Source organism: Rhipicephalus sanguineus, chromosome 9 (assembly GCF_013339695.2).
Source record: "Rhipicephalus sanguineus isolate Rsan-2018 chromosome 9, BIME_Rsan_1.4, whole genome shotgun sequence".
NCBI lineage: Eukaryota > Metazoa > Arthropoda > Arachnida > Ixodida > Ixodidae > Rhipicephalus > Rhipicephalus sanguineus.
In genome coordinates this window covers 90,151,037-90,165,140 of record NC_051184.2, presented here as the reverse complement: position 1 = coordinate 90,165,140, position 14,104 = coordinate 90,151,037, and the positions used below count along the sequence as shown (strand labels likewise).

At 45.1% G+C, this 14,104-nt stretch overlaps 1 protein-coding gene across 1 annotated transcript in view; it reads right to left on the bottom strand.

Annotated features, from left to right (window-relative positions):
* The window catches only part of LOC119406001 (mesoderm induction early response protein 1-like), a 59,785-nt gene that overhangs the window by 24,070 nt on the left and 21,611 nt on the right, over nt 1-14,104 (bottom strand). The window contains 6 exon segments of the mRNA XM_037672831.1: nt 1,768-1,849; nt 3,596-3,693; nt 6,086-6,142; nt 7,871-7,940; nt 9,832-9,891; nt 12,492-12,565. Coding sequence (XP_037528759.1) covers nt 1,768-1,849; nt 3,596-3,693; nt 6,086-6,142; nt 7,871-7,940; nt 9,832-9,891; nt 12,492-12,565 — 441 coding nt within the window.

Below are 14,104 nucleotides of genomic sequence, written 5' to 3'. Positions count from 1 at the left end.
GGCCCTGACCAGATACAGTAAAGGATCACTTCGGAAAATCAGACAATTCAGAATAATCCTCTGGTGCCGGTAACCACATGAATTATATATAATCGCATCAAACTCTAGGTTATTTCAGATTATGTGGCCGCTCCCCGGTTAGCTAGGACAATCCTCAGAGCAAGTTGAGAGCGAAGCACTGCAAATGCGCGAAGCAAAAAAATGAAAGTGGTGCTAGCGTACAACCAAAATAATGCAATGCAATCTGCATCACCACGTTCACCAGTGCGAACCGTACAGTAACAACAGGAAAGCAAGAATGCATCATGCCTGTTCATGTTTATCTGCACATGTGATGTCGCATTGGTCACATGCCTTCACAAGTGCTTGGTCATTATCCATGATCACATTGTAAGCGGCCTCGATTATAGTGGCAGCAGATGCGGCAAGGCATGTTTCTTTTCGACTCTGTGTGTGCTCTCGGAAACATGATAATCTGAGGTTTTACATGCCAAAACGACAATATATTATGAGACACACGGTAGTGGAGAGCTCCGGAAATTTCAACCACCTGGTGTGCTTTAATGTGCACTGATAGCGCACAGTGCATGGGCCTCTAGAATTCCGCCTCCATCGAAATGTAACTGCTGCGGCCGGGATTGAACCTGTGACCTTCGGGTCCGCAGCCGAGCACTGTAACCCTTGTACCACTGAGGTGGACGTCAGAAACGCATGGATGCTATTTACAATCGCATTGATGGAAACTGCGATTTTGTCCACAGCGGCTGCAAAGAAGAGCCATTTCGCTTTTGTTTACAGTGTTATGGCCACCTGTCTTCACGTATGCGATGATTCTAGCAAATGGTAGCAGTATTGTCTTGATGACCCCGTGGACGTACCGTATTTACTCGAATCTAACGCGCACCTTTTTTTCGGCAAAACGAGTCGAAAAATCGCATGCGCGTTAGAATCGAGTACCGAAAAAGTACCGAATCGAGTACCATATCGTATTGCCATCGGCATTTCAAAATGGTCGCCTCCTACGCGCCTCGGCCGTTTCTGTCATTGTTTCAGTTCGTACGTGTGGTGAGGAGTTTGTCATCCCATTCTGCATTCGCATCGGCGGCATGGAAGCGCCCACTTCAAATACTCGACGAGTGCACCACGATGTCACATTTAAAGGAAAAGTTAGTACATGTGCAGAGATGGACAGAAATCGGGCCGCATCGTGGCCGTTCGGAGTTGCCGAAACGTGCGTGCGAGACTGGCGCAAACAGAAGCAGAAGATTGTTTTACAGCAAAGCTTCACGAAAAAGTTTCTGTGGGCAAAAGCAGGGCCGGCTTGCCGAAATCAAAGAGCGTTGACAGCGACAAGGAGTTGTCCGACAGCGACGAAGACTGATCCATTACGCGACTCGTATCGCCGCCGTAGTGGTGACAGTTTCAGCGGCAAGGCCAGCCGTTTGACTTCGTGCTTTCTTTTTTTATTTTTTGAAACTTTAGTTCTTTAAAACCCAAATACTTGTTCTGCTGAATGTGCAAAGGTGGACTCCTACGGACTTCTTTTGTTCATTTCTCTCACGAAAAATGGGTGCGCGTTAGAATCGATGTTGTACTTTTTTTTTTTTTTGGTCGCAGAAAACGGGTGCGCGTTACAATCGAGGGCGCGGTAGAATCGAGTAAATACGGTAGGTGGCGTACGTGCTTCCGAAAATTAATTCAGACGAGATCGCTTTTTCAAGTACCGTTGCGCAGACTCAAAGTGGTGAGCAAAAAAACCAGCCTCACTTGTGGGTATGGTGGGGTTCATCCGCCGCCTCCGCAGTGCCTCCTCAATGTTGTGTCCGCATTGCAGCAGCAGGTACAGTGCCTGTAGACGTAGTGAGAAACGAAAGAAAAGAATAAACTGCAATAGGGCATTCGAGAACCACCATATTCTTGCATGTATAACCTGCACTCACAAGTACAACACTTGAAGTGAAACAAAATGGATTTGTGCACACATACAGTCATCGATTTGATTATCTGGATGAGCACAGGCACGCTTGTATGAGCTGCTAGCACGGATGTACGTTCAACAAAAAAATTCTTGGTCTGGCTCATTTTTTGACCCTGCTCAATAATTCTGAGTTCCCCGAAGCAGTGCCATTTACTGCACAGAACAAACATACAACAGCAACAAAAATTCCAGACCCCATGCAGCGTGTTGCTGGGTCTTTTCCAACTGATCCCAGGTACACAACTTCAAGAACATGGTTGGGGAGCTATTCTTGAACTGTCCATCTAGTGGACATGTCCATTTTGGCGGAGCGCATTCCGTTACTCCAGAAAGCAGCCAGCCGTGACATCATCACGCTTTTGACCACGTAGACGCGCCCACACTCGCAAAGCACACTCCTAGCATTAGAAGAAAGAAAGTAGACTAACTGTACAGTCACAGAACACTTAAGCTATCTAGGCAAGTCCGTCGTGCGTATGAGCATGTCCCAGATGCTTGCAAACGGTGCAGGGAATGTGTACCCACCTTCAGAGGTGTGTTAAAAGGGAGGCGACATTAAACCTAATTTGAGAGCTAATGTGATCACAGAACCAGAGTTAATGCACGGCTTCCGAGATTGGCGTGGCCAAAAGCGGATCTCAGGAGGCTGCATTCACATGCACTGAAGCACATTCTGTTCCTCTCATTTGTGTCCAGAGTTGTCGAAGTTCTGTGTCATCAAAGTGATGTTGCACAAGAAGAAACGAAAACAGGGGGCACGTTGCTCATCGAGCTCTGGCCAATCAGCAACGTCCAAAATGGACAGTCCACTGAATGGACAGTTCGAGAATAGCTTCATGCTTGTGATGCGCTGCCGGAGGATACGGACCAGAGAAAATGAGGAAGACAACACGGGTGATCACAAGCATGATGACGTACCAACTAGCCCCTATTGCCGCCTTATCAAGAATAGCTCCCTTGGTTAAGCCTATCTTGAATAGGGTAAAGCAGTGAAGTTTGCCTTTTACAGTACGCTGATTCCTCCATATAGTAATCGTACCCATGGAGGGTTAGTGGGACAGTTAGCGGTGAGATCATGTGCACAGACTGGACTGAATGCTGCATAAGTGGAGCGAAGTTTGGGTTTACGGTTGATCAACCAGCAACTTTTGTATATTCATAGAAAGTTTGCATCTGAATAGAATAGTGTAGGCTCGAATGTGGGTTTATAGGCCTCAAATGAATTGAAACATATCCAGCCGTGCAAATGGCTAAGGCCAAATGTGCTTCTGGCCTTGGTTATCACGAATTTCGAGGCAAGTCTTGGTGGCCTTCATAATCATAAAATTCCGTCACCTTTTTCTTGGGGGGGAGGGCTCTAAGAACAACGAAATTCATTTCGTTAAGAGTAAGTTTTCCCTTTTTCTATGCACACACACGCATGATAGTCAGCATAACCTCTCTTTGAAATTTTTGAACTTTAAAAGGAGGGTGCAGGCCTTATATGCGAGTGAATGCAGCATGTGTCAGGCAATGCAGAGGCACAGTGTTAAAGCAAGATTTCTATATAACCAGGCTTCGCTAAGGTGAAGTTTGACCGCACCAAAAACAGTCCAGGAGTTGCCAAGCAGTGCTTACCTGTTCGTCATCTCTCGTGTGGCTTCCCAGTGGTAACGAGTTCATGCCCCCCACGGCATTTGCCGTCGGCTCCAGAGCCGTGCAAAGGTACTCCTCCACTGGACCAAGCAAAGCCACAAAACACACTCGAGTTAAAGACGTTCTGTACAATGCTGCAGCCCTACATAAAGTTTGAGCCCTGTAGTAGTCACAACTGCAGTCTTCTGGTTCACCACTTAGAGGGACACTAAAGTGAAACACTGAATCAATTTAGATTGACAAATTAGTTCTTGGGAACTCTAATGCTGTTAATTTCACCATCATAGGTTTATAAATCAAGGGACTATCAAACCTGCAGATTGAAGCGTTTCACGATATTCTGACCAACTGAGTCAGTCGCGCCCACCAAATCAGCAAAGGCCTGAACACACTAGCGAAAAAAGCGGAAGCGGCGCGCCATCGCCAGCAAAACGCTGCTACGGTGGTACGGTCACACCAGTTCACATCGCAAGCCCTTCCCTCTGAGGTGCATTAATGGGGGTCATGTCAATTTACAATAGTCTGGCGAGGATTATGTCGGCCCCCAGAAGCCTGAGCAAGCCAAACCAGCGCTAAACGAGCGCCCCCATCTATCACATCCAGCCAGGTTCCCCAGCTATACCGAGCGTGTACATCACGGAAGGGGCAAGGGAGCCACTCTGATTGGTCTCCTCAGAAAGCGCCGCGCGGTTTTCCGCGCAAAATGGCACACGGACCTATTTCTCTGGCGGCATGAAAATCCTGCCGAGCTTTGCAGGCTTGCGTTCTGCCACCGGCAGCGCACCACGCGCTTTTTTCCGATGGCGTGTTTGGGCCTTAAAAGACATCCGCTATATGCGGAATGCACAGGTTTAGTTCACAACTTCTCGTCCTTCTGGCACACTTCTTATATCGCTGCAGCCCTCTGTAGCCACCATTCGGGGTGCAAACTTCGGTTTTCTTCCAAATACACTTCCGAAATGTGCAAAAACATATTTACACGCCAAAAGAAAAGTCCATAGGCCGGCACAAAACAGCCCAGCACAGCCAGTTCCCAAGACGTTTAATATTCAAGCCCATTCAAGCTGTGGTGACTGCGAATGTTAGCTTGAGCTTAACAGCAGAGGTTCAAGTGGAATCCTCAAATGATCAATAAATTATCATTCAGGGTTCGTACAGGTTTCAGAAAGAAAAATTCAAGGGTACTGCAATGCTTTCGAGACCCATCAATGTTTTTTCACGGGTGCAGAGCAGCATCTGATTTAGCGCTTTTTTACTACATAGCAACGTTTCCAAAACACTACAGACAGTTTCACTGCGCTAGACACACAAAAATTGTGCCGGAAATATCCAAGCTGCAGGAACCTTCTCGTAATGAGCAATGTTCATGAGCTCTCCTGCTTTGCTTTTTGAAGTACTTCTCAAACAATAAAGACTGCCATGAGTGGAATGAACTTAACTTTGGTGCAGCGCTAGCTCAACAGAAAAGGATGAGAGAAAATGATGAAAAAAGTGCAGCGGGTTTCGGCGCGACGTGCTCACAAGATAAGCCAAGAGATCACAAATGTAGGAGCAGAGAGCAAAGTGATGGATGGGGAAGTGAAATGAATGAGAGGATGAGGCTTGAGAAAAGTAGTCCAAACGGAGGAAAGAACCAGCACCAAGAACGGGTGTCACTCTCTCCCAATGGAGGTTTTCCAGTTCCGCACAGGCAGTTGTCGAGACGTTGAAGTCTTACGCAGACAAACCAAAACATATCGAAAACGGGTACATAAGATTACTGCCCGTATAGAACATTGGCTATACCACTCGGAAACCCCATGCAAAAGTATCACAATCTATTATGCATGAATAAAAAGTGTTCATCGAACATATCAATGCTATGCCCCCACAAGGAAACTTCTCCAAGCAATAGGAAAATTACTTCTCATGACATTGGAAACATTCCTACCGACAGACCGGTGCTATTTTTGGATATGCTACAAAACAAGACATTCAATCTGATGCAAATTACCTGCCATGAAGGATAAATGAGAAAGCTTTGCGAATCAAAATATAAAGCACGAATTTGCTTTAGTATCTGTCACTGCAATGCAGGCGTGTAGTTCAACAAGAATACACATAGCGATATAAACTGTCATGCAGTGGAGAGTACTACTTGTGCCATAAATCTCTAGTATTGAATTAGCAATATATCAAACTATCTTGTGATGCTCTGCACACGCAATACACCCAAATTCAATTGTGTCTTTGTCTTTAAAGTCGGGAGTTTACCCCATCCGTGCTGGTCCACCACAGAAAGCGGGTCAGATAATCTTGACACTACTCTCGTGAAACTCAGTGGTTTTTCAGGGAGGGCTAACGATTCCAAGACTTTTGAGGGTCTTGAAAACTTAATTGTCAATTTCGTGGGTCTTCAAAGGCTTCAAGGACCTGTATGCACCCTGTTACCCTGGTTGCAAGCTTAGACAAGAGAGCAAGGTAAAATCATACCATCGCTATCCGAGAGCTTGGCTGGATCCCAGAGCAATCGGTCTTCATTTTCATAAGCTGCAGTTGTATTACATCACTGATAAGCAAATGCAGCATGAACATCTTTCCAGCAAGAGACACGGCAAATAGAGAAACCCATCAGTGATTCCGACAGCGTGCCACTTGTTTCTATTTGTCAGACACTCCTAAGCCTTTGAACCTGGTGTGACCCTAAGACATTGACAGGTAAAACAACTTATGACTTCTTTCTTGTGTCCGTGTTTGCACACCCTGTCTTTTTAGAATGAATACTTACCAACTATCTCAGCTCTCTGTTATTTTAAGCTTATGCACCTGCAACTCACAACAGAAGACACAATACGCAAACAGAATGACTAACACGAATTTTAAAGCTGAACTTTGATATACTAACTTATTCTCTATATCAAATACATAGTTGCAACAATGTGTTGACATTGTACTGTGTATGTGTAGCTAAAAGCATAGCGCTGTGCTAGGCACACCTGAACATCCATTCATCTCCACCATTTGATATTTGAACACTCTGCCAACAAGCACTCCTGCAAGAGTGCCTTTACTAACTCGCCCACAATCCCTCGTCATGGTGTTTCACAGACGCAATAGGCCTCCTGGTAAGATATGCGTGCTCTACTAGAAGACGTGTATGAAAGCTAAATTTGAGGAATCTTCACACAGCCTTGGAGAAACATATTGGTAAGTTCCAACTATTCTCGATCCCAAAATATTGCCTGATGTTTTAGGAATTTCTAGGCAAGCTTCAGAAGGGCACATTCGTATCTCAAATTACGAGTATACTGAACGACTTTGCAATGCCCTTTGGGTTTGATACATCCAGGTTCGGCTGTATAATCAAATAAATCCAAGATCCAGCTGGCCATGCTTCATTCTTATGGAACGTTTTCTGGGTACAATATAACAAAGCCAGAAATGCAGGACCCTATGTCTTGTTGGCTAGAGTGAGCTAAATAAGCGCGAGTACATAATTTATTGCTTCTGTGCCACATATCAGTATGAAGGCCTACAAACAGGTCGTCAAAATACGTGGGAGACCCTTTGTTGGCATGTTTAAAGCATCACATTTTCTCATTCTTTGCACAGGTGTGAATGCACATTCTTTTGCCAATATCAGCATGTAGGCTTATAACGAATAACAGATGAAAAAAAGATATTTCTGTGTTAGCCATGACTTCATCGCGAGGTTCCACTGTGCTTGTAAGTATGCCAACCAAACAGTATGAACGAGAATGTGTGCTGTATTGTCGCACACATTATAACGAAATGCTTTGTATCTAAGGAACTGTGATAGTTTTGACATACAGAATAAATAAAATAAATGCTGTGCAGCCCAGAGCATAGAGTAAGAATGTTGCGTTCGTGCAGACCACTACAATACTATTCCGTGACCCCTTACAGTTTTTGAACCTGCCAGGATTAATATTTTTCAATACGTTGACTGCTGATGTTGAAACATCAGCAGTCAACATTTGCGTGAACTCATTGAAAAGGCCTAGTTCTAAGTAAGTGGTCAACTGCTTATGCTCTGTGATCACGGGCTTTTGAAATCAGCCTTCATAAATTGGACACAATCTAGAAATTTAGGAGTGATTAGCATCATCACGACTACTGTGAGCAAGCCCCTAAAAATCTAGCATTTCACGAAAAAGTTGCAGAGCTGGCAGGCATGGATTTCAATGTATTTCAGTAATGACTAGTTTGAACCGAAAACAAAACCAACAACAAAAGACATCAAACGGCGTTTCTCACCTGGCGCATCATCATATTTACAGAGCCCAACAGGAATGGTGGCTTGGTATTCTGAACCAACTTGTATTGTCTAAAGGGGAAGAAAAAATAAGGGGCGGGGAGGAGGTAACATTGGTCAGAAATGCTACGCTAGCTCATAAAATTAGCATTGACTATTATTGGCTAAGCTAAGCACCTAAAAAATCATCTTGGGATTTTTATGGCTGTTCGTACGGAGCAGTCTTCATTCAGCAGTCTTTTATACAGTCGAACCCACTCATAACGATCCCAGATATAACAATCTATCGATTGTAACGACCATATTTCAGTGCACTCTCGATTTTCCCATGCTACCCATTGAAACTGTGTCCACATATAGCAAACATTTTTCAAAGCCTCCTACTTTTACAACGAACGCTTCAGACATGGTTACAGTAAAAATATGGCGCACATGAAGCAAAAAAAAAAAAGTTATAGGAGGCCTTCTAATGCATTAGAGAGGCGCGCCCCGCTCGTTCACTTGCGACGAAGATATCCTAGATCGGCGAGCATCGCACACAGACTTCGGACACTGCGAGCGAGGTGGCGCACTTTTCAGGCGTTTCTTCAGTGACAGAATGGCAGTGGGGAAAAAGAAGAAAAAGAAAACAAGAGATAAGCGGCAGCATGAAGCCTTACGGCCAGCTTTCGCACGGCAATCTTTTCTGACTCCACTCTCTGCAGTTACGACCACCTACAATGAACCAAACAATTCCTTGAAATGCAAGAAGCCCATAAATGCAAGAAGCAGTATAACCGCGATAACCATTCGTCACATAAAGTTCACTGTACCCCTCAACTCGCCAACGGCACAATGTGCCACAAAAGGTCTTCCGTCTTTTCGGTAACTGCAGAGACCAGTTGACCAATGATTATGACTTCCGCGCGACTGCGGCGATGCCTTGACGGATAAGCATCAGAAAAGAGTGAACGAAGGAGAGGTGGCGGCCGGCGATAAACATGCCATCATGACTATCGCAGACAACCTTATCACAGCCACCTGTAGCTATCTGTTCGGCAACGCATGTGGCGTAAACTGCGTGGATTGACGGCAGTACAAGTGCAACATTCTGCCATTCGCAAGTTTGCTGCCGCCGCTTTGCAGAAACGAAAGTAGCCTGCTGGTGTTGAGCGGCGCGGGCACCAAGGAACACCTACGCACAGACAGCAAGCGTATACTGCATGTATTAGGTGACAACCCAAGCACGCCGCGCCTCCTCATGCAGGGCCGCCAGAGCATCACGGAGACGTAGAGCGTGTTGCCTGCAAAATGCTTGTCTTCGCTGCGTTGAATGGACAGGCTATTCGCCGCACCTGTGCACGGTCCGAAGTGAAGCAGGCATGAAGAACGCACAAACGCATGCATACTGTATACAGCAAGCGGCCCAACAGTGACAGCGAGTAAACGACACGCTGCACACAACTAGCCAGGGATGATTGGCTCCACGTGGCTACAGTACCTCGTTTCGGTGAAACAGTGTCATTTTATTGGAAAGGCGTTTCAATTCACTCATGAGCACGCAGCGGGCGTCGCTTCATGACGTGGAAAGGCTTAACTTGTCACCGGAGAGGTTGTTGACACTTTTTAATAAGAATGCACAAGGGAAAAAAATTACTTGGTCACTGAGTGCACGTTTTTACAATGAACTACTGTTTTTACAACGAACTACATGAAACGAACTACTGATATAACGATCACTTTTCGTGGCACTTTCGAGTTTGTTATAAACGGGTTCGACTGTACACTCGTGCTTTAGTACAATGGATCGGGTCAGAATTTTAACCTACGTACAGTAAACATTTGGTATCTTAAGAGTTTGCATGATGCAAAATAAGATCCAAGTTCAGCTATTTTTCAGAACAGGCCACACGTCTATTCACAACCTCACGAATGGCCAATCCAGATAACAAACAGAGTGATAAAGTCACGTGTTTTGTCTTACCTGATGTGGAACTCTTGCATATGCTGGTCCCAGTATGTTGACATCATTGAAGTTTGAGTTCTAAAAGCAGTTCAGAGGAGAGAAGGAAGAGAATGGAAGGGTTAGTTATTACAAAGTAGGGGGCAGTGGGAGGGGCACAGCGTTACGTTTAGTACAGCAAGGACATCTTGCCAGCCTATAACAATGGCCAGCAACGCAGAATACTCTGGCTAAAAAAAAAAACTAATAGTATTATGTTTCTCTTATCCCTGTTTACTACCGGCTAACAAACATTACCATGTTAACGCTTGGCACAGGACATGCACTTATGCATTGGAAACTTCTCAATGTTATACAGTTGAAACTCAATTTAACGAAGCGATGACCACGCTCAAATGATCTCGTTAAATCAGCCATTTCGTGAACTCGAGAACGCGATTATTCAGTCCTTCGAAATTTAAACTTGCAAAAGCTACCACGGCATTGTTTTTTTCAGCAGCCCATGCCTGCACGCTTGAAAAGTCAGTGACGGTGGCCCAAAGGCGGTCATGTCCGCTCGGTGCAGGTCAGGTGGACAGCCACGTAAAGCTATGACAGGCTCCCGATATGCGATGGCGCGGAGAACGAATGCAGTGATTTATGCAAGCAGGATGAGCAAGAAAAATGCAAGATGATCAGCGCTACCTGTTGCATAAACAATGAAATAGCCAAAGCAACCACCGCTGGCTCTGGCATTACCCAGTATACGTAAGAAGCGCTACCGACTGCCAAGTTCGTTGTTCCGTGCATGGGTGCAGCATGCAGCCTCGTAAAAGTAAAGCTAGAACCGCAACTAGGGCGCTTAGATATTTTAACGCGATAGCGTTAGAGTGCACGCTCCGAGAAAAACCCGTCTCTGTGAAAATTAGAAGAGAATCGCCACTTATTCACTCAGTTATTTGAGGAAAAACATTAAATTGGGTTTAGTGGCCAACTTGGTTCATTATTTTGAGCTGATGGCAAAACTGAACCCTATGGGTACTTGCTGGGGAATGGAAATTTCTTCGTTAGATCGGGAACTTCGTAAAATTGGGTTCCTTTATATTGAGTTTTACCCGTAATCAATTCTAATCAGATCACGTGCACAGTGCAAATGGGCGCGTACAACCTATGCGAGCACCAGTGATTACGCTACATCGCAGAATGATGCATGCGTAAAAAGATGCTACATTGTACACGTACTTCAGCTTTCGAGAGACGACGACTCAGCTTGTAGCTATCGCTGGCTGAAGCGCCATGCTGGCTGTCATAGACTGTCATAGTTCAAGGTACCAAATGCTGCGGTTATAATATGTAATTGGTCGTACGTTTATTTCAGTAACATAGCAAATAGTCGAAGAATGTGATACCCCAGCACCCTGACTGTCTTGGTCAAAAGGCAATGGAGTTCTGCCACCTAGACATAATTGGCTCTCTCTACACAAGCTATCAATTATATTAAACTGTCTCTCAGAAAGGGGCCCTGCAACACTTTTTCCGCATGGTCAGAAAACGCTGCCGATTGGTAGTCAGTCGAAGTTTCTGAGAACACGCGAGCCAAACGTCATAGCGCAGCACGTGGCCTGGAATTGACAACTAATATTCAAAGTCAGTTAGAAATCGCTCCCTCTGCTCCCGACAAATGATGTCATATAACCAAATGACCACGCCATACACTCAACCTAATTACAACAAAGTCACATCTGCCACGAAAATAACTTCGTTATATGCGAAAATTTGTTATAAACGTTTATTTGTAACACTGTATCTATGACAAGACTATTCTTCACTTAATTCGTAATAACAGATAATTCGTTATATCCGTGTTCATTTTATCGAGGTTTGAGTACCCAAATTCACGGCCATTTTTGGCTATGACCTCAAGTGCTCAAGGTCATGACAAGCACACAACATAACTTCTTTTCCCCCCCTCCATAGCATCCAGCGTGCATGTTTGGATGAGAGATGAGACAAAGCAATTACAGTGTGCGACAGCGACAAATCTTTGCAACTCCGCTCGTACTTGACGGATTCTAAAAATTTTTTCGGCGATCGATTCGTGGGCATTAAACTCCTTTAGTGAAGCCATTCGATGGTTACGTGGAGAAGTGTTGCAGGGCCCCTTTTAATGGTGCAAAGCTGTACAGTGGACTATGAGGAAAACCATAAGCGTAGCCCTGGATTTTTGTTGACTGCCCGGAGCTCTTTTAATGCACAAATGAAGTTCACTACATAAGTGTTTTGCATTCCACCCAAATAAGAATCTAGCCAGAGCTGCTGGGGTTCGATCCCGCAACCTCAACCTCAACATTACAAGCCTGTAGCCACAGAGCCACGATGGTACACCCTCGCTAACCAAACTGCAGCTAATAATCAGACACTAACTACAATTACGTTTGCTTACCGTTAAGGATAAGCAATCCTGCTGTTGGTATACAAAAATGGATGGTACAATGTGCTCATGCATTCTAATGCACGCAGTCCACAAACGGATATTACACTGCAGTCCTAGTTCCTGCGTCTAGCAGTCACAGCCCTTTTGTCAGGCCAACTGTGTCAGGTTCTGAACGTTAAAGTATTGGTGTCAATTATAAAGATTAATTGTGGCCGTCTTACATTAGAATAAATACGGTTAAAGACTGAGCTATCAACTAGCTTCTCACCTTCTTCCAGTACTCCTCGAGCGTGAAGTCCTCGTCGGAGTCAGAATTTGAAGATTCACTCGCATGAGAGACAGCTGTCAAGAAGGAAGTAATGAAAGACAATCCATTGTCAGACATACGAGCAGCCCAAAATCTGGTCACGGCCGAAGCATCACACAGGGTAATGTCTCCCGACTGTCAAAAAGTACCAAATATGTCACTTGGCTATGTGGGACAATTGCAGTGGCAGACGCGACACTTGAGAACCTTTTGATAATGAGGAAAGAAAAATTCATTTGATTCCTCTTGCAGTGAGAAGACGCTAGGTAAGCCAGCAAAGGCGCAAAAAGAAAAAAAAAACCCACAGGGTCCCTTATGCATTCACGACAATTGGAAGGCAAAAGCCATCTTCTTTTCCTCCTCAGTCAATGTATTTATCCTGCCCTGCCGCCCTCCGAAAGCTCTGCGCACCGAGCGCGGTTTTGCATTGCCTCCAGGATCGGAGGCACCAAACCTGATATTGCATTGCCTCCGTGATCTGCCCACTTTTAAACAAGCTACAAGGTCATGTGATGACGGCATCATGTGACGTGACATCATGCCAAAATTTGTGACATCATGATGATTTTTTGCATCACTCATCCCCGATGCCATGGGATACTGACGTCGTAGGTACGGGAGGCACCAAACCTGATATTGCATTGCCTCCGTGATCTGCCCACTTTTAAACATGCTACAAGGTCATGTGATGACGGCATCATGTGACGTGACATCATGCCAAAATTTGTGACATCATGATGATTTTTTGCATCACTCATCCCCGACGCCTTGGGACACTGATGCCGTAGGTACGGGATGCCGACGGTCAAATTTCGCGTTTGATGAGGCGTTTCAGGCTTTCGCCTTAATATGAATGACCACACTAGGGTACTTTCAAGTTCCCACATTTTAATTCCTTGTCACACCAATCGCACTAATCACTTATTAAGCCTCTGGCTCCAGCAAGACACAATCGCAATTGTGTTCTACAGAAGCCAGAGGTGAGCTTCAGGAACATTTACTCGGCAAACACAGCCAAAATGTGAAAAAATCCTTTGAAATCTGCGGTGTCACACTGACTTATCTGTGTCGGGATTTCAGCACGAAAAGCCTGGTGCTCCACAGAATTTTGTGGCCCTCGCTATAAACTCTCCCAAGAAAATCTTGCCACATGCTGCAGCAACAATCTTCAGATTGTTGCAACTGCCCAAGTGTAAGCTTGAATTAGCCCAGTAAGCACAATCTGCCTCTGCACAGTCCAAAACTGTACAGGGAGAAGATAGGAATGTGGAAGCCATGAATTACTGACGCTAGACATGTGTTCCAGGTGTGGACAACTGTCTGTTCAGCACAGTTAGTCCTGAATGGCACTTGTAGTGTATGTATCCCTGTCCACTTTGCATCACGTTGCTATTCAAGCGAAGTTTGTTATATAACTCCCATATTTTCAGTGGCATTGTATGAAAAGAACCCAACGCCGGAGAGCATACAGAAATGCGGCCCTGAAAGGTCTGCCAGTTAAGTGCATATTTGTACGTGTCGTTTTCCGATATAACTGTTGCTCTTCCGATCGTGAGCTGGTTGGCGATGAGCCA